This window comes from Fulvia fulva, chromosome 10, assembly GCF_020509005.1.
Source record: "Fulvia fulva chromosome 10, complete sequence".
Lineage (NCBI taxonomy): Eukaryota > Fungi > Ascomycota > Dothideomycetes > Mycosphaerellales > Mycosphaerellaceae > Fulvia > Fulvia fulva.
In genome coordinates, this window is record NC_063021.1 from 855,234 (window position 1) to 881,782 (window position 26,549).

Below are 26,549 nucleotides of genomic sequence, written 5' to 3' on the forward strand. Positions count from 1 at the left end.
CTTCAAACCCCATTGATGAGAAAGCTCAGCAAGCCGTCGTGTGCAACAAACTTCCCTAGATGTGTAGTCATCCGCATGCAGCTTTCGCCATCCATGTGACAAAACGGGAATTAGCTGTACTCCGCGCCGACCGTGACGGGCAAATACTGAAGTAGCACAGCATAACGCCTGCGGCACGCACACTGCTGACTATGCACATGATAACTGATCACTGTGGTACAGTACACTTCCTTAGTGACTGCACGGCTCTACCTACCGCCACATCTGATCTACATCACACGAAAACTCTCCGGCGGACCAAGATAGCTTCGTTTAACACCCCCCAAGTCAACCCAAGCCGTATTCAACACCAACCCAGGCTCCAGCGCCCACACTCTCAACACGTGCTCCCCCGGCCCGCTGTACGTGAAATTCGACGTTGTCTTCCATGCGCTATCTGCCACAGCCGTTGCCCAGCCCACCGGGTTCGCGCCGGCAGGTTGATCGATCACCGGCTGGACCGGTTTGACGTCTTGATCATCAAGCTGAATGGCGTAGCGGAGCGGTCGTTCTGGGATTGTGTTGAGAGACGTCGTGGTAACGATTGTGATGTTGACGACGTTCTGGGCAGTGGTATTGGAAAACGTATAGAGCTTATACTCCAGTCCCGGGGCGCTCGGGAGGGCTTGCGAGGGAGCGGTGACGGGGGAAAGCGTGATACCCGAGAGTGTACGGCTTAAGCCTGGGATGGTCTCGTAGTGGACTTCATCTGAGGTATCGGAAGGAGAGCTGTAGTGTTCGAGCTCAATGGAGATGTGGCCGGCTGATTCGACAAAGCCGTTGGTGAAGAAAGTGGGGACCTTGGTGTGGTTGTAGGGCAGCATCAGTTGCGGCATTGAGTATTGCGTTCCGTACTGTGTTTCCTCTCGGAATTGCGATGAGTTGTCCATGCTTGAGGAAATGTTGACGAGGACCATGCCGCTTCCTTCTGGACAGGCATCCCAGTCGATCGTGGCCCATACTCGCATGTCATCTGTGCTGTCAGGCCCGAAATGTCCCGCAGACGAGGAGAATTGTACAAAGGAGGCATTTGCTGTGATGTTGAAATCGAAGGCTCTGGGACCCAAACTGTAGATGTCGATCCACTGTGTGCTGACACCGTACGGGTCGAAGGGTGACATTGTCAGCATACTCGACGATAATGCGTGGTACATGTCGTCGCCGGGTATGGTAGCATTGCTCCCCTCGATAGAGACCCCCATGGCGCCGTTCAGACCCTGCTCAGATGGCTGGATGTATTGTAATGCGGGGAGTGCCTGCCGCATTGGCTGCTGCCAGTGCTCATAACCAATGTGTGTCTGGTCCATCATATGTTCCCACTTTCCGTCGAGGAGGCCATTATACTGCTCAGTAAGTTCCCGGTCTCGCGCAAAGCGATCCTTGACGTGGTCCGCTACAGCATTGGCGCTATTCCGACCTTGCATGGCGTACAAGTTGTTCTTCGCGGTGGAGATCATGATATCGTGGAAGACATATCCTGCTGTGACCGGGTGGTAGACGGTCTCGAAGAAAGCGGCTTGAGTGTCGACAGGAAGTCCGTTGTATATATCTTGTGCAGATTGCTGCATTGCTTGCCATTCTTGCAAGATCCTGTCAGCTTCCTGGTAGTTGATCAAGCTGTAGGTAGTTGGATCCACCAGCTCGAACTTGCGACGTCCAGTGGCGATTGAGAAGTTGTTCATCAGCAACGCAGTATCCTGCGCGACGCTCGAGCCGAACTCGCGAGCTGCCCACATCTCTAGCCACGCTGGCACACTATCCTTGTCCCAGCTGCCAATATCGTACGCCAGGTCCATGAAATGGCTGATTGGCAGCTCCAATGGCTTCAGGTCTCCGACGTTAACGATCCAGATCCGACGGGCATCTCGTTCGTACGCAAAATTCATCTGCTCCCATGTCTTCTGAAGCTGAACGGTATTGATCCACTTGTAGTCGCGCGGATCTCCTACGTAGTCAAAGTGGTAGTAGACTCCAGCACCACCACTTCGACTTGTCTCATTCTGCAGCGGCAAGCGACGGATATTGCCCCAATTATCGTCGGTCCAGAGCAATGTTATGTATTCGTTGACTGTCATGCCAGCTTCGTAGTAACCTTGTACCTCCTTGTACAAGCACCACATTTGAGGTACGACATTCGGATCTGCAACAGACTCGTTGCCCCAGATCTTGGTGAGTATCTCCGTCTGTGCTGCAACAACGCTCTGCAGCAAGTCTGTTTCGATGCCAGATGATAGAGCGGTATCGCCAGACCCTCGCATACCCATGGTCAGTACGCCTTCATAGGGTTTAGATCGCTCAGCACCTTCCACGAAGAAAGGGTAGATTGACTCGTCGTCAGTATTCCACTGCCAAGGTCCATGACCAAATACATTCCACTCTTTGGTGGCGCGCATCATCGGCTCAGTGTGAGAAGTACCCATGACGATACCGTATTCGTCTGCTAAAGCTTGGCTCCGCGGGTCATCCACATTAAACATGCTGTTCCACTGGGCTGGCCAGAGATAATTCGCACGCAGCCTGAGCAGCAGCTCGAACATGGTGTGATAGAAGTCTGCGTTGAATCCTGGGCCCCAGGGCGATGGTGGAAACTTGGCATCGACGTAGCCTGTCAAAGCAGGAGCTTCATCGTTGATGAAGAAGCCTCGGTACTTGACTGAGGGCGACTTCGATGCCACCGTGATGTTGGAGGCATAGATATTGGCGTGTTTCTGGGGTGGCGAATCCGCCCAGTGGTACCAAGGACTTACGCCAATCTGCTCGGAGATGCTATAGAGGCCATAGATTGTGCCTCGTCGATCGGAGCCTGGATGTCTTAGCAGCGTGATTTAGCGTCTTGAGTTAGACATACCAGCAATGACCACTGCCTCGGCCACGCCAGGCATCGGGGTCTGTATGACGGTTGAGACATATGCTTCCCATGTACCATTAATGGCACCGACGTCAATCCTTCCCTCTGCGATCAACTGGTCAATCATAGCAGAGCTTCCAATTGTACCAGCAATGACTGTGCCTCCAGATCTGCTTCCATTGCTTGCCAATGCAAAGGATGCTCGAGCGGTGACATTGTAGATCATGCTCGCATTCTTGACTGCATCATCGGCCCCAAGCAACGAGACTGAACCACTGGTGCCAGTAACCCGTCCAAAGTCCAATGCAAGATCGTTGACCACCCTCAGAACAGCGGGATAGTCAGCCTTGTCAGCAAGCAGTTGCACGACAGAGCCATTCTCGCTAAGTGCTAGTCCAGTGCCATCAAAGTTGACGGTAGGCTTCTGTCCGAGTCCATGCACGCAGACGAGGAGAGCGACCACAGCCAAAAGTCTGTGGAGAAGCGTAGGAGGGTACATGTCGAAAGTAGCCTCCAGTCACGAAGCTAACAAACCAGGGCCAGTGCCTACCTTTATTACACAGCCCATACTGACATTGCAGGCACAGGTATACCGGCTAAAGTGAGTGGGTAGAGGCATGCTGAGCTGTGTAGATGAATGCCGTGCTGCGGTGGCCCGACTTCGATCGAAGTAGGCAGGTCGTGAATGACGGCAATCGTGCATAGGCTCGCTGCCGGCTAAAGAGCGCCGACATGCTGATGATGTGAATGTGTGGGAGTGATGCAGTTGGAGAAGGAGGAGCAACGCGTGACGTTGGGGAAGCAGCGGTCTTGGCATGCCGATCATCAAATCGCCGGCTAAATCTCGAGCAACATTCTCTGGCCATCGCGACTTCACCCGCCAGCACTGCCTCTACCACGAATCTCGGCAACAATGGCGCAAGGTCAGCTGAAGAAGACCAAGGCCCCAGCTGTGAAGATCTCGCAGCGCAAGCAGACCGGCGCGCGCGTCATCAAGCCGAAGAAAGCGTTGCTCGTCAAGCAGAACAACATGAAGAAGAAGCACTCGGCGGGACTGGCGGCGGCGACGGAGAAGTCACTGGCAGGCAAGGCGGGACATCTGGAGATTCTACATGGCGGCAAGAAGGACAAGAAGTTGGAGAAGGCGAAGGAGGGCAAGAAGTGAGGATGGTGCAAAGGCGTACAACGCCCCCCAGATGAAGAACTGTACCGCGCCGACCTGACGCGCAACCCCAAAAGCAGAAGCCATCATCTACCCAATCGTGTGGATGCTTGCAGTTGGACAAGGACATAAGTACGACAGTCTGCAGCATCGGGCAGCAAAGGACGGTGGTCGAGCTGCGAAGCCCCATCACAGGACAGGATCATCGCCGGAACATCGCATGGCAGACTGCACTCAGACTCGTGGATTTCATCGATAGGTATCGAATGGCAGACATCAGTACATCGGGCCATGCAGGTCAAGAGTAGCCTGAGAATGGATTTGGAGACTGCGGGCCACAGTGAGGAACAGTATACACAGGACGTGTGGCCTCGTTCAAGGCGCATACCTGTTCGTTTCGAAGAGCCTGAATGGCACATGCAAGTCGGAGCACCGGATGGAAGCCATTTCACCAGAGTGCAGCCACTAAGAACTGCTCGTTACCAGGAGACTAGTTCGAAAACGCTCGTCCGCGGACCACACGCACTGTTCAGCTGCTTCAGCGTCCACGCCATCAATTATATACCCTTGATGTACCAATACGTCGCTATTGATTCCCTGCCACGCTAACCAAAAGGGCGAGCCTCCCTTTGTATTGTAGGAACGACCAAGGGCTTGAGCGCTGTCCACGAGATGATCACCCTTGTCGACACCAGGATTCATGCGGCGTTGGCTTCCGGAAGAAGTGGTCTGGTGTAAGGACTCTTGACAAAAGAGCGGGCCATTTCTTCCTTGCCACTTCTTCCGTGCCCTCTGTGATTATCCTAACATTCTTGTTCTCCACCTTTTATGACGGCGTCTGGGGCCATCGTGTTGGGCTTCGAGCCGATCTTTCGTCTATACTAACTCAAGTCTCTGATCCCCAAGCGGGCCAGTCTGGCGCAGCGACTCTGCCATCACATGACCATTGCACAAAGTATGATGAGCCTGGTGCAGTAGCCGTTTCGTAGACCACTCCATCTCGATCAGACACTGTAAGTCGAAAGCCCATACCTCCAACCGACTGTCCATGCACGAGTCGATATGGAAACCAGGTGCCCGCCGTGAGGTTGAAGGTGGCGAAGGCTGGGTTCGGATCTTGAGTGCTACCAACGTATCTGAAATAAGTTTGAAAGTCAGCATTTGCTTTTGTCCAGCCCGACTGCGCTTTTGGACCTCCCCAGAACAGCACAGCATCGTCTGCCCCAGTGACTGAGAATGTCCAGTTGCCATCCGAACGTGGCCAAAAGTATCCTCGATGATTCGTCGAAAACCTTTGGCAGGAGGCTGTGCCGGAGCTTCCGTAAAGTGAGATGGCCTGGCCACTGGTACATCCGTTCGAGTAGCCTGGGACATTGGCTGCGACGCCAGTGTAGTAAGTCTGTACAGGGGTCTGGCTTTCCTTTGCAGCCTCTGTAGGGGCTTTAAGATATGCTGGATTGTACAAGGTGTATATCGATTGCGTGCCGGTATGGGAAGGCTGATTGTTGCTGACGACCGCATACTGTACGCCTTGATTGCCGCATAATGGCGGCGCGGACACCAGTGCATCTACGGTTCTGGTAACAGTAGATGCAGGTCTCACTGAGATACTTGTGACTGTCGCAGTGACTGGTGGAGCTGTAGTTGTACCGAATAGCGTTACTGTCCGCTGTGGCGCCTGGCTAACAGATGTGGTGACGATTGTACTTGCTGGGATAGTACTCAAGAATGTGGTCGTAATAAAGCTCGCTGGCTGAGTGGTCGTGACCGTGGATGCCGGAATAGTAGTACTGAAGGTTTCTGTGCCGAATTGTGTGGTTACAAGGGTAGAGGCTGGCAAAGTGTATACAACGGTCACCGCTGGTTGTGTACTAGTAAGCACTTGGGTTGTAACAATTGTCGACGGGGGTATGGTCGTGCGGTAGGTCTGTGTGATGACTTCACCAGGCAGGACCGTCTGGTATGTGGTCGTAATCGTGCTGGCGGGCAAAGTTGTCTGGTATGTGGAAGTAAAGTCGCGTGTTGTGGTCACGTCTCTGGTGGCTGTAGCTGTTGATACTATAGACAGGTTAGCAGGGTCCTCTGCTTGTGCTATCGGCATTGGAAAGATCAGAATCAAGTCTCCGACCCTCCGAGACACGGATAAGCGCCTTTGACGGAAGAGGTGGCCGCTTGACTCTCAACAGCAGAGCAGTATTAATCTGCTAGAAGGGCTCGAAGCAGCCTCGACGTATCGCGTATTGGAGAGAGTGGCGCGCTTCAATGTTTCAAGGCTTACACCTTGACGCTTTTGTAATCGAAGGCGAGTCTCTGGCGGCCGGGGCAACGCCACAGAATCCGTATTGCCTTCCTGTGCGCTATATATGGCGCGATCTTGAGCAATGACCAGGGATAAACTGGATGATACGTACCGATGGTCGTCTGGAAAATGCTGATCGATGTAGTGGTCTGTGCGCTAAATCAGCAAATGTCCCAGAGCTCAGAGTACGTAGACTTACGATGTAGTAGCTCGTCGAGAAGGTGCTAACGAGTGTACTGGTAGCGGTTTGTGTCACGGTACTTCCTGGTGCTGTAGATATTTGCACGGAAGTAACGAGAATGGTAGTCGATGCCGTGGTCGTATATGGGTAGCTTGAAAGTAACGTTGTTGTGACTGGCAAAGTCTCCGTGATGGGATAGCTGCTAATCGACGTTGAGAAAATGGTCGTAGGTACATAGCTGATAGTTGTACTGGTCTGTGGATCTCGTTAGTAAATGGGCTCCGCATGCGATGATTAAAATTACATACGAAGAAGTAGCTCGTGTTGTATGTGCTAACGACCACACTTGTGGCCGTCTGAGTGATCGTGCTGCCTGAACTACTGTTAACGAAGCTTTGTAGAGAAACAAGACATGAGCTGGTTTACCAGGGGCTGTGCTGATCAGCAGAGATGTTTGTATGTACGTTGTGACAGCTGTGGTTGTGACCGGGTAGCTCGAAAGTACCGTAAATGGGAAGCTAGACAGAGAGATGGACGTAGTCGTAACTCCGTAGCTGCTGACCGTCGTTGATACCACTGTAGTTGGAACCGTAAAGGGATAGCTCGATGTCGTTGTAACTCCATAGCTTGACAGCACCGTAAATGGATAACTTGACAGAGAAACGGATGTAGTCGTGACTCCGTAGCTGCTAACCGTTGTCGAGACAACAGTGGTCGGAACTGTAAAGGGATAGCTCGATGTGGTTGTAACTCCGTAGCTCGAAAGCGTAAGCGATGTGACGGTTCGTTCCAGTGTCGATATAATCGTATATGGATAGCTCGTAGTCTGGGTAACCGGATAGCTTGATAAAACGGTCAATGGAAAGCTCGAGGTAGTAGTGACTCCATAGCTAGAAAGTGATACGGAAGTCAATGTTTCCCGGGGCAAAGTCGAGGTGATATAGATAGTGGATGCGGGCTGTATGGACAGCTCAGTCGTCGTCCCTTGTGGAAGGCTAACAAGACTTGTGTAGGTCACAGCCGGGAGCACACTCGTCTGAATGATGATTGATGTTGCAGTCGTTGTTCGATCTACAGTGGAAGCAGGTAGCTGCGAGAGAGTTGTACTTATTTCCGTGGTCGTACGATCGATCGTGGAGGCGGGAAGCTGCGATAAGGTTGTGCTCGTTGCGGTCGTAGTGCGTTCAAGCGTGGAAGTAATGTAGAGCGTGGAGGCAGGCAGAATCGAGAGTTCAGTCGTCGTGCCCTGCGGTAAACTAATGAAGCTCGTTTGAGTTACAGCAGGTAGGACACTCGTGAAGACTACGACTGAGGTCTCCGTAGTCGTGCGATCGATGGTGGATGCAGGTAGCTGCGACAAGGTTGTGCTAGTCCGCTCGATGATGCTTGTCTCTCGAATAGTTGAGGTTCGATCGATGGTGGAAGCAGGCAATTGAGACAAGGTCGTGCTTGTTGCCGTGGCAGTACGTTCGAGCGTGGAAGTGATATAGAGCGTGGAGGCAGGCAGAATCGAGAGCTCGGTCATCGTGCCTTGAGGGAGGCTGATCAAGCTCGTGCGAGTCTCTGCTGGCAAGACCGACGTAAAGATTACGACGCTCGTCTCCGTTGTCGTGCGTTCGATTGTGCTGGTATCGGCTGGCCTTGAGCTCACGGAAACCGAGACTGAAGTGATTGTTGGACCATACAGGCTGGTCGTCTCGCGGTCCAGCGTTTGTGTGGCGGTATCTGTAGCTCGAGGCAGTGTAGAGGTAATGAATAGCGTTGAGGCTGGCTGGACCGACAGAGAAATGATCGTCTGATTGACCACGCTGGTTTGGGTGACTTCTGGAAGGACAGACGTCAAGGTCACGTAGCTAACAGTCGTTTCGGTCGTTGTGGGCCCAAATAGGCTGGTAGTCTCTCGTGGGAGAGTCTCAGTGGCGGTATCTGTCGCTCGAGGTAGCGTAGACGTGATGAAGAGGGTAGAGGCCGGTTGGATGGATAAGGGAAAAATTGTCTGATTGACCACACTGGTTTGAGTGACGTCTGGAAGCACAGATGTCTCGGTTGTTGTGGGTCCGAATAGGCTCGTAGTCTCTCGTGGGAGAGTCTCAGTGGCGGTATCTGTGGCCCTAGGCAGGGTTGAGGTCAAGAAAATGGTCGAAGCCGGTCGTATTGATAGAGTGGTCAGGGTCTCGCTGATCACCTGCGTTTCTGTGATTGGAGGAACGACGCTGGTGATTGTTACGAAGCTGACAGAGGTTGCCGTGGTTGTTGGACCAAACAGGCTTGTAGTCTCCCGCGGAAGAGTCTCAGTAGCTGTATCTGTGGCCCTGGGGAGGGTCGAGGTCAAGAAAATGGTTGATGCCGGCCGTATGGATAAAGTGGTCAAAGTCTCACTGACAACCTGTGTCTCTGTAACCGGAGGGACGACGCTCGTGATTGTTACGAAGCTGACACTAGTTTCTGTACCAGTCGGACCAAATAAGCTGGTAGTTGTCGTATCAGTCTGGGTCTCTCGAGGCAAGGTTGAGGTCAGGTATAGCGTCGAGGCCGGCTGTATCGATAGTGTCGTCAAGGTCTCGCTTACTACACTCGTGAACGTAACAGCTGGCAGTACGCTGGTCGATACAACGATAGAGGTTGCTGTCTCGGTCTCTCGAGGTAAGGTCGAAGTAAGATACAGCGTAGAGGCGGGCTGTATCGATAGGGTTGTCAAGGTCTCGCTCACGACACTCGTGAACGTGACGGCCGGCAGTACGCTAGTCGATACAACGACAGAGGTTGCTGTCTCTGTCTCTCGCGGCAAGGTCGAAGTTATGAATAGTGTAGACGCCGGTTGGATCGACAATGTGGTCGGTATCTCGCTCACGATACTCGTGAAAGTGACGGCTGGCAGGATGCTAGTCGATACAACAATAGAGGTTGCTGTCTCTGTTTCTCTTGGCAGGGTTTCGGTCTCTCGTGGCAAGGTCTCCGTCTCTCGCGGCAAGGTCGAGGTCAGATACAAGGTGGACGCGGGTTGGACTGACAAGGTAGTTAGGGTCTCGCTGATAACGCTCGTAAATGTGACCGCAGGAAGGACACTAGTTGATATGCTGACGGAGATCAACGTCTCTGTTTCACGTGGCAAAGTCGACGTTATGCTCAAGGTTGAGGCAGGCTGAATGGACAAGGTCGTACTCGTCGCGGTTGTGGTACGCTCGAGCGTATAAGTGATGTCCCGCGTGGATGCGGGCTGTGGATCGCCAGGATATTAGCTGCGATCAACTTCCAATGGCCCGGAAGCCTCATGCTATGCGGAGGATGCGGCTCGTCTTGCGCCGATGATAGCGCTCGATCTATAGCACTCACCTGTATGGATAGCGTCGTGATCGTCTCACTGATGATGCTAGTGTATGTGACGGCCGGCAAAATGCTCGTAGACACGCTAATGGAGATTGAGGTAGTGGTCTCTCGCTCCAATGTTTCAGTCAGACGCCAAATATCCGTGGCCGTTTCGGTGGGTCCAAATATGCTTGTAGTTGATGTGATGTAGCTGTAAGAGAATGGTATGTCAGCAGTGAATGGAAAGCCTGCAAGGCATGCACATGCTCGGCGTGCACGGATCTTGGCGTGAGATTTTTATCCCGGCAAGAAATCGGCCGCAAGCGCTCATGGTCGGGCAGAAGGGCCATGAATCGGCGGACCTCGACCAGAGCCGGATAGATTTCGTGCTGTTCCTGACTACGCATCCGTCCTGAACATTGGCCGAACTATGCTTCGCCTCGTGCTCACCCAACTCCAGCAGGATGCTGCTGCTACTGCAAAGCGCTCCACACTTGGTATATCGGGGGATACGTACATTGTTGAAGCTGGTTCCACGGAAAGCAGTGTAGTAGTACCTTCTGGGAGGCTCACCAGGGACGTGTGAGTCACTGGCGCAGCCACGCTAGTCAGAGTGATATACGAAGCAGGTTCCGTATACGTCTCTCTTGGCAGCGTGGACGTTTGCTCGAGGGTCGAGAACAATGTCTGTGTTGTAGTCTCGCTGACCGTTGTAGGCACAGCTGTAGTATAAGTGATCTCATAAGTAAGCGTTGAGGCTTCCTGGACACTGATGCTCGTTATGGTTATTGGCTCTGCGCTTTCTGTGGTCGTGTACAGCACCGTCAAAGTGCTAGCGGGAATCGTTGTTGTGCCAATGCTGATGGACAGAGAGAGCGAAGTCACAGTCTCTTGAGGTAGATAGCTGACCAGAGACTCTGTTACAGCGGGGAGACTTGTTGTGGCTTGTGGAAGCGTTTGCGTGACATAAGACGTCTCTGCCGGCAGGACCGACAAGAGCGTGCTGACGACGGTCTGGGTGACATCGCGATTCGATGTCATCAGAATCGTGATCAAGATCGTGGATGTCTCAGGTGGCGATACAAGAGTGCTGATCACTATGCTCACTTCACTCGTGGTCTCAGTAAGCGCAGGTAGCGATGTCGTCTCCTGCGGAAGCGTGAGGTATGCCGTAGAGGGCGGAGCAACCGACAAGATGGTGGTAAGACTTGTTTTGGTGATGTAACGGTCCGTCGTGATTAGGACGGTGCTCACAATGGTCTGTGTTGAGGCCTCCTGTATGGACACGCTGACCAGGTAGGTTGTATCTGTTACAGGAGGAGCTGTAGTGACTTCAGTGACAGCAGGGAGCGAGGTGGTCTCCTAACACGACAGAGCATGATTAGCGAAGCGCTCAGAGCACGATACATTGGAGATTGGATCGTCTGATTTGATAGGGCGAAGGCACTAGGACGTGCTCCATGCGCAAGCTAGTTGCTGACCAGGATACGTACCTGAGGCAAAGTGACATAGGCGGTAGATGGCGGGATCACCGAGAGAAGAGTACTGATGCTCGTCTCAGTGATGAAGCGATCCGATGTTATTAAAATCGTGTTCAGGATTGTGAGCGTCGAGGCTGGCTCCACAAATGTGCTTATCACCAAGCTGGTGATTGTGCTGGCTGGAATTGTACTGACTTCCGTGCTTGTAATGTATTGCGTTGACGCTGGTTGCACATAGAGCACTGTTGTTGTACCCTGCAAGCTCGTGAATGTAACCGCTGGAGCTATGCTTGTCGATACAATGAAGGTTGTGGATACTCGTTCGCTTGTTTCGGTAATCGTACTAGCCGGCTCAGTGCTTACTTCCGTGACCGTATCACCCGGCGCCGTGCTAACTTGGGTACTCGTGATGTATTGAGTTGAAGCAGGCTGTACAGATAAAATTGTAGTTGTTCCCTGCAAACTCGTGAAAGTGACAGCCGGCGCAATGCTTGTTGAGATGATGTAGCTTGTTTGAGTCGGGCCTTCCATGCTGGTCGTCTCGGCTGGTAATGTCACTGCTGGCAACGAGGTTGTAGCGAAGACAGTGCTCGCGGGCTGCACAGAAGTTTGTGTGATGTACAGGGTGGATGGTGGCACGACTGAGATCATTGTGATGATGCTCGTTTCGACTATTAGCCGGTCGAATGGCTCTGTTGACGTGATGTACAGAGTACTAAGACTGGTGACCGTGGATGCTGACTGCACGGCAGTGCTGACTATCAGAATGGTTTCAGTGCCACCAGCAAGGCTTGTCGTTTCTGTGAAGCTTATGGTTTCGGCGGGTAGCGTCTCGTATGCTGTAGAGACAACAGTGGTCGGTTGCGTGTATGTGATTTCGATCCATGAGGTTGAGCCGGGCGCCGTTGCTGCGAAGAAGGTTTGTGTTAGCCTGGGTCACGTGGTCAACGCATGTGAAAGCCCATCTAACCACTCTGCGAAGCTTAACGCGGCTCTGCAAATGCGAGAGCTGTGGACAGAAATGGTGACCGTCGATAAACGAGTCGGACTATCGAAGGACTGCTTTTCAAGCAACAATCAAGCGTAGCATTGGCTAAAGGAATGGGAGCACTGTAGTACTCCTCGATTCCAACGCACTGACAGTGTCAAAGCTACTAAGCCCGTCTCGCAGCGCTCACTATCACTTTGTTCCATAGAGAGCACGCGACCACCTGTCTTGCCGCCCATCGCCCTCAGGGCGCATCGCCACTTGAGCAATCTACCTTTGAGCTTTCTTCGGGTGGAGCACTTACTGACGCTTGTAACCGTGGCGGTCGATGCGCTGATCGTAGACAGATACGTCTCAGTAGCCCCAGGAGCTGTTATCGTGATCGTGGAGGCCGGATACGTGGTCTCGTAAGTGGTTGTCTGCTGCAGATCAGTATAGTTCTGCAAGATACGCGCGATACGACCACTTACGATAGTGCTGCTGGGCAAGATGCTGGTGAGTGTACTGATTGAGAGCTGCGTGGATATGACCGTGATCTCCCTCGAGACTGTCGCCACTGCTGTCGATACAAGTGTCGCCGTCGGGCCACTGACGAGTTGTGTTGGACCGGGAGCCGTGCTGATATCCGTGGTGGTCTGCAGTAGGGTGTAGGTGACCTCATAGCTTACTGTCGACGCCGGGATTGTACTAATGCTTAAGATGGTGGTTGGCGATGCAGAGAATATAGTGACAGTGCCACCCGCCAGCGTTACCGTGGAGGCAGCCAGGGTTCTTTCCACAGTTTGTGTGACAATGGACGCTGATGCAGTGCTGACAATCGTCAGGATCGAGATGCTTGGGCTGCCGTTCGTAGCCCCAGATGCAGCGTCGCCTGGTGTGGCTCCATTCCCGTTGTCTGCAGTTAAGACAGAAGCGATAAACGTAGCCTGCGAGCCCGCTATCGGCGTTGGCGAACCACCGACTGCGGTTTCGATGCCACCATCTGCGGCTGGAGTCGACACCGTCGATGCAGCTTGGGAAGTGGCTACTGACACTGATCCATTTCCTTGCTCTACCGGGTCAACAATGCGCAGGGCAGAAAGTGCAGGATGTGGCCAATCCTGCTGGCCAGTGACGGTGCTGAAGAAGATGCACTGCCCTTGAGAATAAGAGAAGCCCACACATTCCGGGGTATTCAAGCACTGCGTAGAACAAGCGGAAATTTCAGCGCGCCTAGCCAGTTCACCTCGCCGTGACAGAGTCGACATGATGACACCTCTGTAGATCACGCCGCAAGCTACCAGAGCACTGCCTCTGGCAGTATCCACGACCCTACCCCGGAGATCTGGGCAAGGCCCAATAACTGCTTCTGATGCAGCGACTATCGATGGTGGCGGCTCCAGAGCTGTTCGGGTGACTCCTCCGGTCGTAAATGTGGTTGATATTCCTCCCAAAACTGTGGTAGTAGGCTGTCCATTTTCCAGTGTGATGGTTCTTGTGGCACCTCCAATGATTGTCGTTGCTTCAATGCCATCGTAAACATAGTATCGGGTGACGAAGGATGAACTGGCAGTACTGGAAGATGCTAAGGTCGCCGGGCCGCCGATACTGGTAGTGATACCTGTGTTGACAGGTTCCGGCTCTTGATCTGTTGTCGTCGGGTCGGCTGGGGCGGACGCTTCATTTGATTGACCGCTCACGGTCGGAAACGCTTCCGGTAATGATGGTACGGCAAACGCCGAAGAGACAGGGAGATATGATGATGGGCTCGGATCAATGAACGATGAGCTCCCCGAGATGGTCTGTGGGCTGGCGGGAGCGATACCAGTACCAGATGGTGGCAGGCCCGTGATGGCAGGTGCCTCGTCCCTTTCATCCGTCGGCCAGGCTGAAGGGATGTCCGATGAGCGGGATTCTTCATAGCTGATTAAGCTGAAGCTGAAGCTGTTCTGCCACGAGACCGGTATGTCCGACATGATCGGTGCCCAGGGCACTCCGTTACTCACATACACTGGAACAGGCAGTGGGGATGTGATTGAATCTAGTCCGGCAGTCGAAGTACTGCTCGAGCTTGACTGGAAGCCCGTGAAAATGTTGGACTGCGACACGCTCGGCTGTGCGCTTGATTGTACTGCGCTCGATTGTACTGCGCTCGATTGACCCTCGATGGAGCTTCGTTTGTTATATGTTGACGCGCCAGAGTTTGTTGCTATGCCCGTGGCCATGCTTGAAGATGGAGCGAAGTGAGATGGGTCGACTGATAAACTTGGATTCGTGATAAGCGTCGCTTGAGGTACTGAAGTGTTCGATTCTGCGGACGCTTCAGAAAGCGTCGAATCTCGGGAAGGCACGACCTGGCTTGGCCCACCGACTTCGCCTGTGATGAGCCTCCTGCTTGCAGTGCCACCTCTCCCTGTCGATGGCTGCGCCGAATCGTCCGTCGAGACCATGTTTGACTTTGACGATGACAGAGACCCGAACACATAGCTTGGATTTGGTGAGTCTGGAGCGCTCTGACCAATTGTAGACGAGCCTGAGAGCAAAGGCCGGCTCGAAGCTGACCTTGTGCTTTGCAGCGCTGACTCTTCGAAAGTTGACCAGAGATCGGGGAGTACTGAGTAAAGGAGGGATGTCGTCGAAGAGTTGGGCGAGAACAGATAAGGCACTGTCGTTCCGTTGGTGGCGATCCAGCCAATTGAGGGTGCGTAAAGTGTCGTTGTCGGACATGTCCTGTGAACGGTCTTGGTCACAACAGGAAGTCGGCGTGGTTGCAGCAAGGCCTCATCTTCTGGCCATGTTGAAGTCGACACTGATTGAGCCGAGCAAAGTGCACTGTAGTATAGCAGGCCCAGCTCTCCGAAAAGACGCATGGCGCGCACTTCCCTCAGCAAACGACCGTTCAGCGGGGCGCTATAGACATGCGAAGGTTCGGGGAGACGTCCAGTAGGTAAATGTCCTGATGGTGAGTACAAGCACGAGTCGACACTGATCTAGACTGTTGGCACCTCACACGGAATCCGAACATGTCGTTTAGGAGATCTGTCTCGCCTATCGCGTTGTCAATCGAGGACTGCGCCAAGGGAAAGTCCATATCTCCTGCCGATGTTAGATGAGGTCTCTCGTGATGCTCCACATCGCCACCATTCCACTCCCTATACCTGGGTTCGGGATGCCAAGAACACTGGCGTAGTCATACTGTAAATACTGCCGTATGGTGGCACAACAAGCACGACACATAGCTGAAGACGAGGAATTGTTCAGCCTTTGGGCAAGATCATAACGCGCACGAAGTATACTTTACCAAGAATTGCCGGGTCACTTCAAGTTATCACCCATGATGTTTGGTCTGCATGTTGTCGCCATGGCTAGAGTTACCAGCCGTTGGGTACTGTCGCAAGGGCAACATGAAATGCCGAGATGGTCAGGTGCCTCCTGCGTCGCACGCGCAAGAAGAGCCTCAAGTGGGCCATTGTTCTAATCGGGATTGTCTCCGTACGTCTCTTCACGAAATCGTGGTTGGTGGTGCAATCTGCGTGTTGTTCATTGCCAGGTTGTCGAAAATATCTGGAGCGGTGGCCGGCAGCTCTGAGATGTGCAGTATACCACGCAACGCATCAAGCCACCTGGACGCAGCTTATGGCCTATGGCGTTCGAGTGCAGTGGTTTTGCAGTGGTACATGTGAAGCTAGGCTTTGGTTAAGAGGTAACATGAACGTCGACAGGCGCGGAGTTGCTGCGGAGGTATGATGCTCTATTTGGGCTAGACCTAGCTCCAAAGCGTCTGAGCACTCGAGATACCAAAACCACTGCTCCTTTCCATGTCAATGCATGCCACTGCAGCATCACACGATCAACGCCATGGCTTCCGCTCTCTTCGCCCACCAACTACGACCGACCATCATCCAATCCGAAGCCGCTGCCTTTGTCTGCAAAAGCTGCCGTCGTAATGTAGCAACAGCCCGCCGAACACGAAAAGCGCTGCGCGTGAAGCTCGATCCCTCATTCGCACCCAGCAAGACAGAAGCCCAGGACCACATCATCTTCAATCCGCCATCAAGTGCACCCAATGTCTACCATACACCAGCCAAGTTCCTACCAAAGTCAGATCCGCGAAGAGCGCTCCACACTACTTCAGCGCCAACGGAAGAAAGTGCACCAGCACCACGACAAGGAATACTAGCATCAATAGCAGCACAGAGAGCTGCGGCAGCGCCACCAGTAGAATCACTGAAACCTGTGCGGCCCATACAAGAGAAGAAGTACCATCTGACTCAGGCAGAAATCGATGAGATTAGAAGGTTACGCGCGGAAGACCCCAGGCAATGGACAAGAGTGCGTCTAGCGGAGAAATTTGACTGTTCGCAATTCTTTGTGAGTCTGTGCTGCTCGGCGCCGGAGATCAAGCAGGAGCAGGATCAGGAGTTGGAGCGGATAAAGGCGAAGTGGGGGCGACGGAAGAGGGACGATAGAGATGCGAGGCAGGAGAGGAAGAAACGATGGGGGATGGATGCTTGATATTTGTATAAGAGAATGTACAGCGGACTTGGGCTACAAGTATGTATTATCAATGGCAGGGAAGTGAAGAGAAGTGCTGCAGCCGCCACAAACTATGGCGGGAAGAAGACAGTACAATAGATGGTGGCTATCGTGAAGCAGATGATCTGCTGCACAAGCCGGAGCACGTGGAATATAGGCTATATCATATGCCAAGCAGCTCTCCTTCAGCCGAGCAGCTCTTCTTCAGAAAGCTGGACCGGAGTATGCTATCTGGACTCGAGCCTGTATAGCGCTACTTGCTCAGACATCTTCCTTCGAGAAGGTCTGCTAGGGTGAAGTGGCGTAGGGTTAAGACAATGCCGTGATGCTCTGCCACGAGCCTGAATGGCCTATCATGTACAGAGTGGATTACCGCCGAGCGCTTCGACACCCTATCGAAGCGCAGGCCGTTGCTTCAACACGCATAGCGTATAGCCAAGTAGCGAGGTCCGACCAATATACTCGAGGGTATAGCGCGTCGACGTATAGTAAATTCACGGACATGCGATCCTTTAGCAGCTCTCTAAAAGTGAAGCCGACTAACATAGCAGCAGCAATATATTTTGTCTCCAGGCCTTGATGTCCCATGAGTTTTCGCTGTTGAAACCCCTGTCAGTTTCGCGTTCGTGACGCGGTGCATTCGAACTTCATGCTTGTCTTCGCCCATCAACACATCAGCTTCCATCCACCTCATAGACCGTCTTGCCTTTCAACAATTCGCCTTGGATGACAGTAACATAATGCGAGCATACATGCGTCAGGCGACGTGCTGATGATACAATCGCGATAAGCCTGACAGCCATCTTTTGCTTCTCAACCAGCGACCACTCCTTCCGACCAAGAATCATGCACAGACAAGTGAGGCTACGACGACTGACCTCACATGCACCCACAGACTTCGCTACCTCACCAACTACTGCTAAGTACATTGGCCCAATCTTCATCCAACGAGCCAGACCACAGACTATCGTTCTCTAATTCCATGCTATCGCTGCATCTTTGATATACTTCATCTCACTAGCGGTAGTCATCAAAGACAATGGCTGACAAGCCAGCCAAATTCGACGTCTATGCAAGGCCGTACGTACCACAGGAATTGAAGTAGCTCAACAGGATCCCGTTGAATATCATCACGAGTGCGCCGGCGCCCTCGATCCACTACTACGATTACGTTCTATCATTTGCTGGACGCTGGCTGGACCGAAGTCGTGATGCCGGCACGACTCAGAATCAAGATGAACCGGTCGAGTTCGAAACAACCTCGCCTGCAGACAAGGAGGCCTACGTCCCATTCTTCTCTCGTGCCTTCACAAGAGAAGTCGAAGCCTTGCAAACAGAGTGCGAGGAGTACGATATGTACAAAGTGCGCATACCAGATCAAGGGAATGGCATGCATCTTCTCAGCGTTCCCGGCCTGCGAGAGAATAACATACGCGTCGAAGTCGGCGACATAGTCCATGTTCGCCAACTGCGGCTGGATCATCGCGGCGAGCTTCTGACGAATACCATCACGGACGCTGCAGGAATGGCAATCGTCACGGCGTATCCGGTGGACGTACAGCACGATGCCGTAGTTTGCGCCATCAATCGCCAATATGAAGTTCTGACGCTGCGGATTGATCAGCTCTTCCCCGGAGGTTATGTGTTCAACGTCTGCTTCACGCTTCAACACACCCGACTGGAAGCGTTGCACACAGCACTTTATGAAGCGGACCATGCATTGCGGTACACCGAGAACACGTGGCTCCGCTCAATGCTGTTCCCGGAGAATTGTGACTGCGCTATGCAAAGGAGACTGAACCCAATGTTCTCCACCTTGGCCGTCTTCGACTGCTCACTGAATTCTGATCAGAAGCGAGCGGTCGAGGCTGTTCTAGACCAGAAGTACGGCACCGTGCCATACATATACCGGGGCCGCCGGGAACAGGCAAAACACGTTCGGTGGTAGAGATTGCATTGCAACTACTCAGGCAGTCTGATTCCGCACACTTGCTTCTTTGCGCGCCGTCTGACCAGGCCTCCGATACGCTTGTTGAACGACTAGCGCGGCATCTCCAGCCAGCCAACCTTCTGCGGCTTAACTCAAGTACGAGATCAGCCGCCGAAGTGCCTGCGTCGATTCTACCCTGGTGCTACATGGCAGACAATCTCTTCACGCTGCCAGAATTCCCTGTCATCATGGAAAAGAGAGTGGTGGTAGTCACCTGCCGTGACGCGGACATGTTGCACAAGGCTCGGCTCTGCAACCGAGACATCTTTCAACTGGAGTGCAACATTCATGCAAAACTTCATCGAACAGCGCCCCTGGTGGTACCACGACTTCATTGGACCAGTGTGATCATCGACGAGGCAGCGCAAGCCTTGGAGATGGAAGCTTTGCTACCACTTCTGGTGGTCGCCCCTCCGAATGTGGCCGCACCAGAAGTGATACGCCCTTCCGTGATCATGGTAGGCGACGAACATCAGCTGGGCCCACGGACGGCATCGAAGGATCCAGCAATTCAGAGATCATTGTTCGAAAGGATTCTCGCAAGACCAGTCTATTGACGACATCCTCTGGCAAGGACCCAGCAAAGTAAAGGAGTGATCAAGCCATTGACGCAGGGCATGCTACCAATCTTACGACCTCCATTTACGAATTTGATCCGCAACTATCGTTCGCATCCAGCAATCTTGGCAATACCGTCGTCTTTGTTCTACAATGATACGCTTGAGCCCCATGCAAAGAATACCGATGCATTGCTTGCCTGGTCTGGGTTCGAAGGACGTCAAATGCCAGTGCTATTTACTGATGTCCGGGCTCCGGACGAATGTCAGCTGGACGGCGGTGGATGGTACAACGAAGGGGAAGCAGAAGTGGCCTTGACGACGGCTCAGTCTTTCCTCAGCGAGGGCCTATTAGAGCAGCAGGAGATTTGCATCATAAGCCCTTTCCGTGCGCAAGTCAAGGTACTCCGCACCAAAGCGAGAAACCCACCGTACAAACTCTGGGATATTAACATTGGCCCTCTCGAGGCGTTCCAAGGACTCGAATCGAGACTAGTCATTCTCTGCACAACTCGAACTCGCGACCGTTTCGTTGACCAAGACATTGCCAAAGGTCTTGGCGTCATCCACGAGCCACGGAGATTCAACGTTGCCCTCACGCGTGCGAAAGAACGACTCATTGTCATAGGCAACCCGCATGCGTTGGATCAGGATGATGACTGGGCGCCATTCTTGGCTTTCTGCCAACGGAACTCAGCATGGCGCAGTGAGCATGAAGATGATTGGCAGGCTCCTCACAGCAGCAAGATCAAGACCTCAAGATTGGAGAAGCGGATAGCGTACAGGAATGGAGTCGAGACTCGGGCCAATGGAATTGAGCGCCGGCTCGGGAACCTCAAGTTCGGCATGTCTGAGGATGAGACAATCTGGCAGTCTGGCGTAGCGGTTGAAAAGATGCTGGAGGAAGAAGATGGGGAAAACGAAGTGACGGCCCACGAATGAGCGGGAGCTTCTGCTAGAAGAGCTGGTCGGCGCGCTCGCTCAGTAAAAGTGGGAACATGTATAACATGCGTGAGGTGCTCCGAGTAGCGCAGATAATGTAAACGCTGCCATGGCGATGCACGCGCTCGAGCGTTTCTACTGTAATGCGAGTAGTTACTACGTCGAAACACTGCAACCGCAACGATCAAAAGACACCCAAATTCAATCGAGCAGCTCGCACCGCCTGTACCGCTTCATTCTCAGAGGAGTATGATAAGGCAGAGAAGAGTTGAAATCTCACAATCTGTATATACTGTTCACTCTTCTCCGCTGGGGTATCTCAAGAAAAATTCTCAATGATTGACGCATCACTGCACAACACAACTCCACGCTTCCTTCTCGCCTTCCTTTTCCAGCTCCTGCACCCTTTCCTCTACCCTCGCAACGCCTTTCTCATACTCCATAACTCCAGCCTGTACGTCTTCGACCCGCCCTTTAAGCCCATTAATCTCATACTCCAGCTTTGCCGCGAGCGTCTCTATTTCCTTGACGCCTTCTTCGAGGCGCTCTCTTTCTTCACGCAGAATAGCTTCTGAATGTACCTGAATTTCACGCACGGACTGTAGGTGCGGGTTGTGCATGGAGTTCAGCTTGTCCTGGTCCAGGTCACATTGTTCCAGGATGTCACGTAGCTGGATGATCTCTTTCGATGTCCAGGTACCAGTCTGGGACTCTAGCGTCTTAAGGATGGACCGCAGCTGTTTGGCTTGTCTGGCTGTTAGCTCTTCTGCGGCAAGCTGTGCAGCAGGTTCGTCGAAGAATGGATCAGGGCTGTCGTCGGTGAGGTGTGACCACTGTAGAACACTCTCTTCAGCCAGACTAAAGCTCAGATGGCGCGGGAATGCGTGATCAGAGTGTGGCTGGAGCTTGATATCCACATATTGATTGTAAGATACCGTTCGCTTCAGCAGATTGCTGATGTCGATTCCAGTCTCTGGCCCAGAAGGTAAGCGCTCGCCCAGATCAACGCCATTGTAGATCGAACCCGCGATGGATGCTGTAGCCGTGTCGGTCCTCGAAGTATCGGTCCCGCCTTGTTGGTCCAGTGTTTCGATACTCATATCTCGTGCGTGGCCATTCGGTAGTGCCAGACTATCTCGCGATACGCCTTGTCCGTCGGTACCCGATGTTGATCGATATGACTCAGCTGTGTCGGCTCGTTCTCGGCCCAATACCGCGTTCAATCTGCTGGAAGACTCCTTCACAGACGGCACAGGACGCTCTCTGTTGTTTTGAGCTTGAGGGCTGTTCGGGCTGCTCACTGGGCTGGTGTGCGACCTTGACATCGCCGGGCGTCTGGCATGTTCCACAGGTGACGTCGGTACCTGTTCCGAGGAAGGCTGTCTTTTGTGCCCAAAGCCAACTGCTCGTCTCACAGACCCTATCCCGCCCTTCGCCTCGTCTTTGAGATTAGTAGCGCGCTTGAAAAGCGATGGCTTTGCGCTCTCGTCCACATCGCTCCCTTCTTCATCAGTGTGTGTAGGTCGAATGAAGTCCTCGTACTCTCTCTCTTGCTCGCGACGATTTCCTGGAGGTGCACCATCGACTGTGCTCTTACGCCCAGCCGCCCATGTGAAGCCACCATGCTCGTCATCTTTGAACAGCAGCTTCTCGTTCAGCTTTGGTTCATGTTGGACCTCTTCTGGCACTTTCGACTTCTTGATAGGCTTACCCCACCATAACCATTTGGCACGATCTCCGTACACCAACTGTACGAAGCGATCCATGTCGACAGTCTCGATCTCAGCAATCCCTGCTTTGTCACGACGACCAACTGCATCGACCAGCATCTCTCCGCCTTTGCCACTCAGCTCGGCGACAGTGTTCTTGACGGCCTTTGGTACTGCCCAACGTTCCTTGTCGGCCGCTTTCTGTGTCGTTTTGTGTAACCTGTCCAGCGTCCGGCGGTCCAGTCTGCGTGTCCGTGGCAGTCGTTGCTGCTTCTGAAACGCGCTAATACCGCGCTTCATAGACTCCACGTCGAATGGATCCTTCGTGACAGGCGCATTGACAGAGTGCAATCTGTTCCTGGCACCCATCAGCAGACCCAAAAGTCCAGATACTGTTGTTGGCCCGAGTATGCCGTCGTGTGGCTCGATGTTGTAGTGATCATTCCCCGTCTCCACCCACCAGTCGTTGATGGCACGTTCTGTAACATCGCACAACAGTCCATCGGCATAATCGATCTCGAGCTTGTCAAAGAGTGTCAGGGCACTCTGGCACAGCTTGACCAGCTCGATTACTGATTTGTAGACATCGTTCTTGTCGCTCGTCCTATACAGCTGATGAAACTTTGCGACAGTGGCAGCAGCTGGCTGTGCCAGTGCTAAACCGGCACGACCAGAACACCCTAGGCGCTTCAAATCCTCGTTGACGAAGAAGTCGAATCGATGCTTCCTAACATCGCCTCCTGGTACGGCCACCACGGTCAACGATGAAGGGAAGCCGGAAAGGTTGGTGACCATGAGAATGCCCAGGGGAGTGTCACGCCTTTTTGCATGGTACTGGTTAAGTGCCTTGAAATAGACGCGCAATCTTGGCGACCAGGTGCTCTCGTCTGTAGGTACGCTCAGTACGCCTACGACAACTCGATGCGACGCATCTCCGGTATACGTCGTGATGATGAAGGTGGGGTGCGTGCGAGACGTCGTCCATTGCTCGACTACATAGCATTCGTAGCCATAGAGCTCGCGCCTTCTGTCGAGCACTGTAGTCGAAGCGTCTTCCTCCAAATATCGGAATGCCACGGGGTCGGTCAAGACGAACTTCTGGTATTCTTGCTTGACCGGGACACTCGTTTCCTCGACTTCCTGGTGTGTTTCGAGGCCAGCAGTTTGCGGTATAGGCGATGTGGGCGGATCATCTTTGACGGTTGTGGCTTGCGACAAGGCGGTCTGCAAAGGCGGCGGCCGCAGCCTCGCACGATCGAAAGAAGATCTTGTGGTCATAGTCACCGTCTCTCCGTGGCGTAGTCTTGGGTGTCACAAGCCATGTTGCCCCCGGTGGTACTGCTACCGCAGATGTGCTTCACGAAAGCGGCGAGCAGACCCCGTGGTGCACGCGCAAAGTGGCTGGGCGGTGCTATCAGAGTCGATTTGATGTCCGTCCAAACATTCACCAGCGCTTCCAGGCAAGTACGTTGTATGTAATGGAAGACAGATACATGTAAAGTTGGAGGTAGGGAGGTTGTAAGCACGGTTCAGCCACACCGCGGACTGCTCTCCGCTGGTGACATGATAGGCGTTGCCAACAAGGCGATAGCACGAGACCTTCCTGTTGGACACGTTCTTGCAATCAGTCTCACTGTTTGTGCATTCACCGAAAGCTCCACCATAATGCCGTAGTCCGAGTATACATTGATCGAGCACGTCCGGATCCGCAGCCTCATCCAGGACGAGAAACACGCCGCACCATACCGCACACCAGCAACGATGGAGGGCATACTGGCAGCACACAAGCAGCAGGAGAGCAAGGGCAACCTGTCCAAGACGATCGACTCAGTCCAATCACTCATTGATCTACTGCAAAAAACGCGTGACAATGTGGCAGACACTCCAGACAAAGCTGCCCTCCACCTGGCCAAGCTCCAGAACCCAGTCAAGCAGTCGTTCACGAAGCTCGAGGAAGACCTGAAGGAGGTGAACAAGGGCATGAACGCATATCAGAAGGCGCTTAAGGACAAGTTCAAGAATGCAGCATTGCCCACAAGCAGCAATGAAGTCCTCCGTGGTAACCCGGATCTGGTCAATCGAGCAATCGCAATGCATCTGCTGCGAGAGGGCAAGTTCGATGTGGCCAAGACATTTGTGAAGGAGGTTTCAGAGCGGCCGCCGCCGATGGATGAGGAGATGGAGGGCATGGAAGAGCGACCCGGCAGGAACTGGATGCAAGACCTGGCAGATGCAGACGATATGATGCTGGATGGCATAGAAGCAGTCGCCGATGGGGAAACTGGCAAGAGCGGGTTGCAGAAGAAGTTCTCGGAGATGTACCACATCCTCGATGCCCTACGAAACCAGCACAATCTCGAGCCTGCGATTGAATGGGCACGAAATCACAGCTCCGAGCTGGAGAATCGTGGCTCCAACCTCGAGTTCGAGCTGGCTCGCCTCAAGTTCGTCGAGCTCTACACAGATGAAGACATCATGTCTGAAGCACCGTACGCTGGCCCCATTCGTGCTATGGAGTATGCTCGCGAAACATTCCCAACCCTTAGCAGCCGGTATGCTCGAGAAACGACTAGCCTCCTCGGCTCTCTGGCCTTCTCACCAGCAATATCTACATCGCCTTACCATCCATTCTTTCACAACACATCAGCATTCGAGGAAGCATCAGTCTCTTTCACCCGCGAGTTCTGCGGCATGCTTGGCCTTTCCTCACAATCGCCACTCTATACGGCAGTCACGGCAGGCGGCATTGCACTACCCACCTTGGAAAAGGTCGAACGAGTGATGGCTCAAGCACGAGGCCAGTGGACTTCCGTGAACGAGCTTCCTGTTGAGACGCCACTCCCACCAGGCTTCCTCTTCCACAGCATATTTGTATGTCCTGTGAGTAAGGAGCAGGCAACTGACGCAAATCCACCGATGATGCTACCGTGCGGGCATGTCATCGCGAAAGAGAGTCTGGAAATGCACAGCAAGGGTAAGAGTCGGATGAAATGTCCGTACTGCCCCAACGAAAGCCATCCGAGGGAGGCGAAGAGAGTGTACATCTAGGCTAGCATTGGGAATGATATCACGAAGTCATGGTCTTGTCATCACAACAATACGATCACCTCATTTTAAACTTGGTCTGCCCAAGTTTCGCCGCGCGGGTCCAAGGGCTCTTGACAAACAAGGTGGCCGCTGCACAATCACACCCTTGCCCGGTGATATGTTCATGATGTTGTCGAGCAGACTTCGATATTCTGCCTTCTGTCGTATACACCAAGTTTGTCGTTAGATTCTGGTTGGTCTGGCAGGCTGACTTCGCGCTGCATTTGTCCCAGAACGCGCCCCTTGCCCCGCTGTGCAAATCAAATAGGTATCATGTCATGCCTCATGCTTTCTCTATTCGGCGTCGGTCCGCTCTCTTCGGTAACGTCCACGGTACTGCGCAAATAACCTTCCGAGATGTCAGCAATGGGACGTCAAGCATTGATTGCAGTATACTGACCTCTCCCTCGCTGTATGCCCAAAAATATACAATTATGCCGATAAAGTAGTACAGCGACGCATTTGTCGCCTGATATAAAAGTATGCTGGTCAAGCTTGCCAAAGGCAACCACATCAAGCGCACTTCCAGGCTTCGATGTATTGAGGTCCCTGCCACATAGTTGAGGGGCCACTCGTATGCGAGTGTCAAGAAGCCGATAACCAGGTTGATGATCTGGAGAATGGGTACGGGTTTCACAGCGCGATCGAAGTTCTTGGTGAGGAAGTCGAAGAAGAACTTTGGCCAGAAGAATGCTTCTAGCGTGGCAGCGATTTGATCTGAGTGATGCTGGTTAGCTGCATTGCCAGAGGTGAAGGAGTCGGCGTAGACATACATGCTGCTGCGGTCAAGACTATCAGTCGCGCCCAGTGGTTCTTGATCAGCTTGCCCATGCTTCGAAGAACGCCTGCTGTACGTGGAAACGCGGTGAGGTATGCAAGTCTGCTACCGTTCCTGTCGCCAGTGTCGCATGGTCTCCGGGTGCAGATGATGGAGGAAATGGGGCAGGAGATGCGGCGGCAGTAAGTAGGATGGCCGAGAGTTGATCGTGACGAGATAGCGGGTCGCAGTAGCAGGCCCAGGCTTGTGAGCACGCGGAGGGAATGGGAGTCCGCAGAGTGACAAAGGAAGCGCACCGTAGAGTACTTACGCCAAGCGAAAGTTAGACGGCACCGATGGAGAGGACATGGCTCCAGATACGATGAACTCTCGCAGCCGATTCTCCCAAAACCGAGCTGCGGACGAGTGCGCGGCAGATGCGGTGGGCAAAGTGCGTGCAGACTCAAGAGCTCTAAGCGCCCATGTTGCAACGAATGAAGCCGGAGAAGGGCTGCGAGCCTGCGACGGGGATACTAGCAGTGACTAGGTATGCCGCATGCGTAGAGCCAACCATTCAGACCCTTTGAGCAGCCAGCCAATCACATACTCGATTGGCGCTTGCCCCAGCGCTTAGAGCTGCAAGTGCTCTCGAGTCGGCTCGCCCCGCTCTGCTGCAGGCACACGATTC

At 53.2% G+C, this 26,549-nt stretch overlaps 8 protein-coding genes across 8 annotated transcripts; 4 read left to right on the forward strand and 4 right to left on the reverse strand.

Moving 5' to 3' along the window:
• Positions 1–269: 269 nt before the first annotated feature.
• On the reverse strand, positions 270–3,386 carry CLAFUR5_11849 (uncharacterized protein; the record flags this gene model as incomplete). Its single annotated transcript, XM_047910997.1, has 2 exons — positions 270–2,842; positions 2,888–3,386. 2 exons carry the CDS (start codon positions 3,384–3,386, stop codon positions 270–272), a joined length of 3,072 nt encoding a protein of 1,023 aa, XP_047766964.1.
• Positions 3,387–3,800: 414 nt separating this feature from the next.
• On the forward strand, positions 3,801–4,052 carry CLAFUR5_11850 (UPF0390 protein; the record flags this gene model as incomplete). The annotated part of the gene is made up of 1 exon (XM_047910998.1): positions 3,801–4,052. One exon carries the CDS (start codon positions 3,801–3,803, stop codon positions 4,050–4,052), a length of 252 nt encoding a protein of 83 aa, XP_047766962.1.
• Positions 4,053–4,935: 883 nt separating this feature from the next.
• CLAFUR5_11851 (uncharacterized protein) lies at positions 4,936–15,153 on the reverse strand (the record flags this gene model as incomplete). The annotated part of the gene is made up of 10 exons (XM_047910999.1): positions 4,936–6,107; positions 6,461–6,497; positions 6,548–6,784; positions 6,838–6,902; positions 6,956–9,746; positions 9,863–10,046; positions 10,353–11,197; positions 11,329–12,224; positions 12,609–12,723; positions 12,775–15,153. 10 exons carry the CDS (start codon positions 15,151–15,153, stop codon positions 4,936–4,938), a joined length of 8,721 nt encoding a protein of 2,906 aa, XP_047766996.1.
• A 988-nt stretch (positions 15,154–16,141) lies between these two features.
• On the forward strand, positions 16,142–16,798 carry CLAFUR5_11852 (54S ribosomal protein L20, mitochondrial; the record flags this gene model as incomplete). Its single annotated transcript, XM_047911000.1, has 1 exon — positions 16,142–16,798. The coding sequence occupies one exon, from the start codon at positions 16,142–16,144 to the stop codon at positions 16,796–16,798; it is 657 nt and encodes a 218-aa protein (XP_047767393.1).
• A 1,060-nt stretch (positions 16,799–17,858) lies between these two features.
• On the forward strand, positions 17,859–20,308 carry CLAFUR5_11853 (putative RNA helicase SDE3; the record flags this gene model as incomplete). The annotated part of the gene is made up of 6 exons (XM_047911001.1): positions 17,859–17,923; positions 17,957–18,175; positions 18,224–18,755; positions 18,794–19,357; positions 19,391–19,768; positions 19,835–20,308. 6 exons carry the CDS (start codon positions 17,859–17,861, stop codon positions 20,306–20,308), a joined length of 2,232 nt encoding a protein of 743 aa, XP_047767392.1.
• A 347-nt stretch (positions 20,309–20,655) lies between these two features.
• On the reverse strand, positions 20,656–23,295 carry CLAFUR5_11854 (uncharacterized protein; the record flags this gene model as incomplete). The annotated part of the gene is made up of 1 exon (XM_047911002.1): positions 20,656–23,295. One exon carries the CDS (start codon positions 23,293–23,295, stop codon positions 20,656–20,658), a length of 2,640 nt encoding a protein of 879 aa, XP_047767391.1.
• A 483-nt stretch (positions 23,296–23,778) lies between these two features.
• Positions 23,779–25,065, forward strand: CLAFUR5_11855 (uncharacterized protein; the record flags this gene model as incomplete). Its single annotated transcript, XM_047911003.1, has 1 exon — positions 23,779–25,065. One exon carries the CDS (start codon positions 23,779–23,781, stop codon positions 25,063–25,065), a length of 1,287 nt encoding a protein of 428 aa, XP_047767390.1.
• A 322-nt stretch (positions 25,066–25,387) lies between these two features.
• Positions 25,388–25,935, reverse strand: CLAFUR5_11856 (uncharacterized protein; the record flags this gene model as incomplete). Its single annotated transcript, XM_047911004.1, has 3 exons — positions 25,388–25,453; positions 25,505–25,821; positions 25,878–25,935. 3 exons carry the CDS (start codon positions 25,933–25,935, stop codon positions 25,388–25,390), a joined length of 441 nt encoding a protein of 146 aa, XP_047767389.1.
• Between the last annotated feature and the right edge of the window lie 614 nt (positions 25,936–26,549).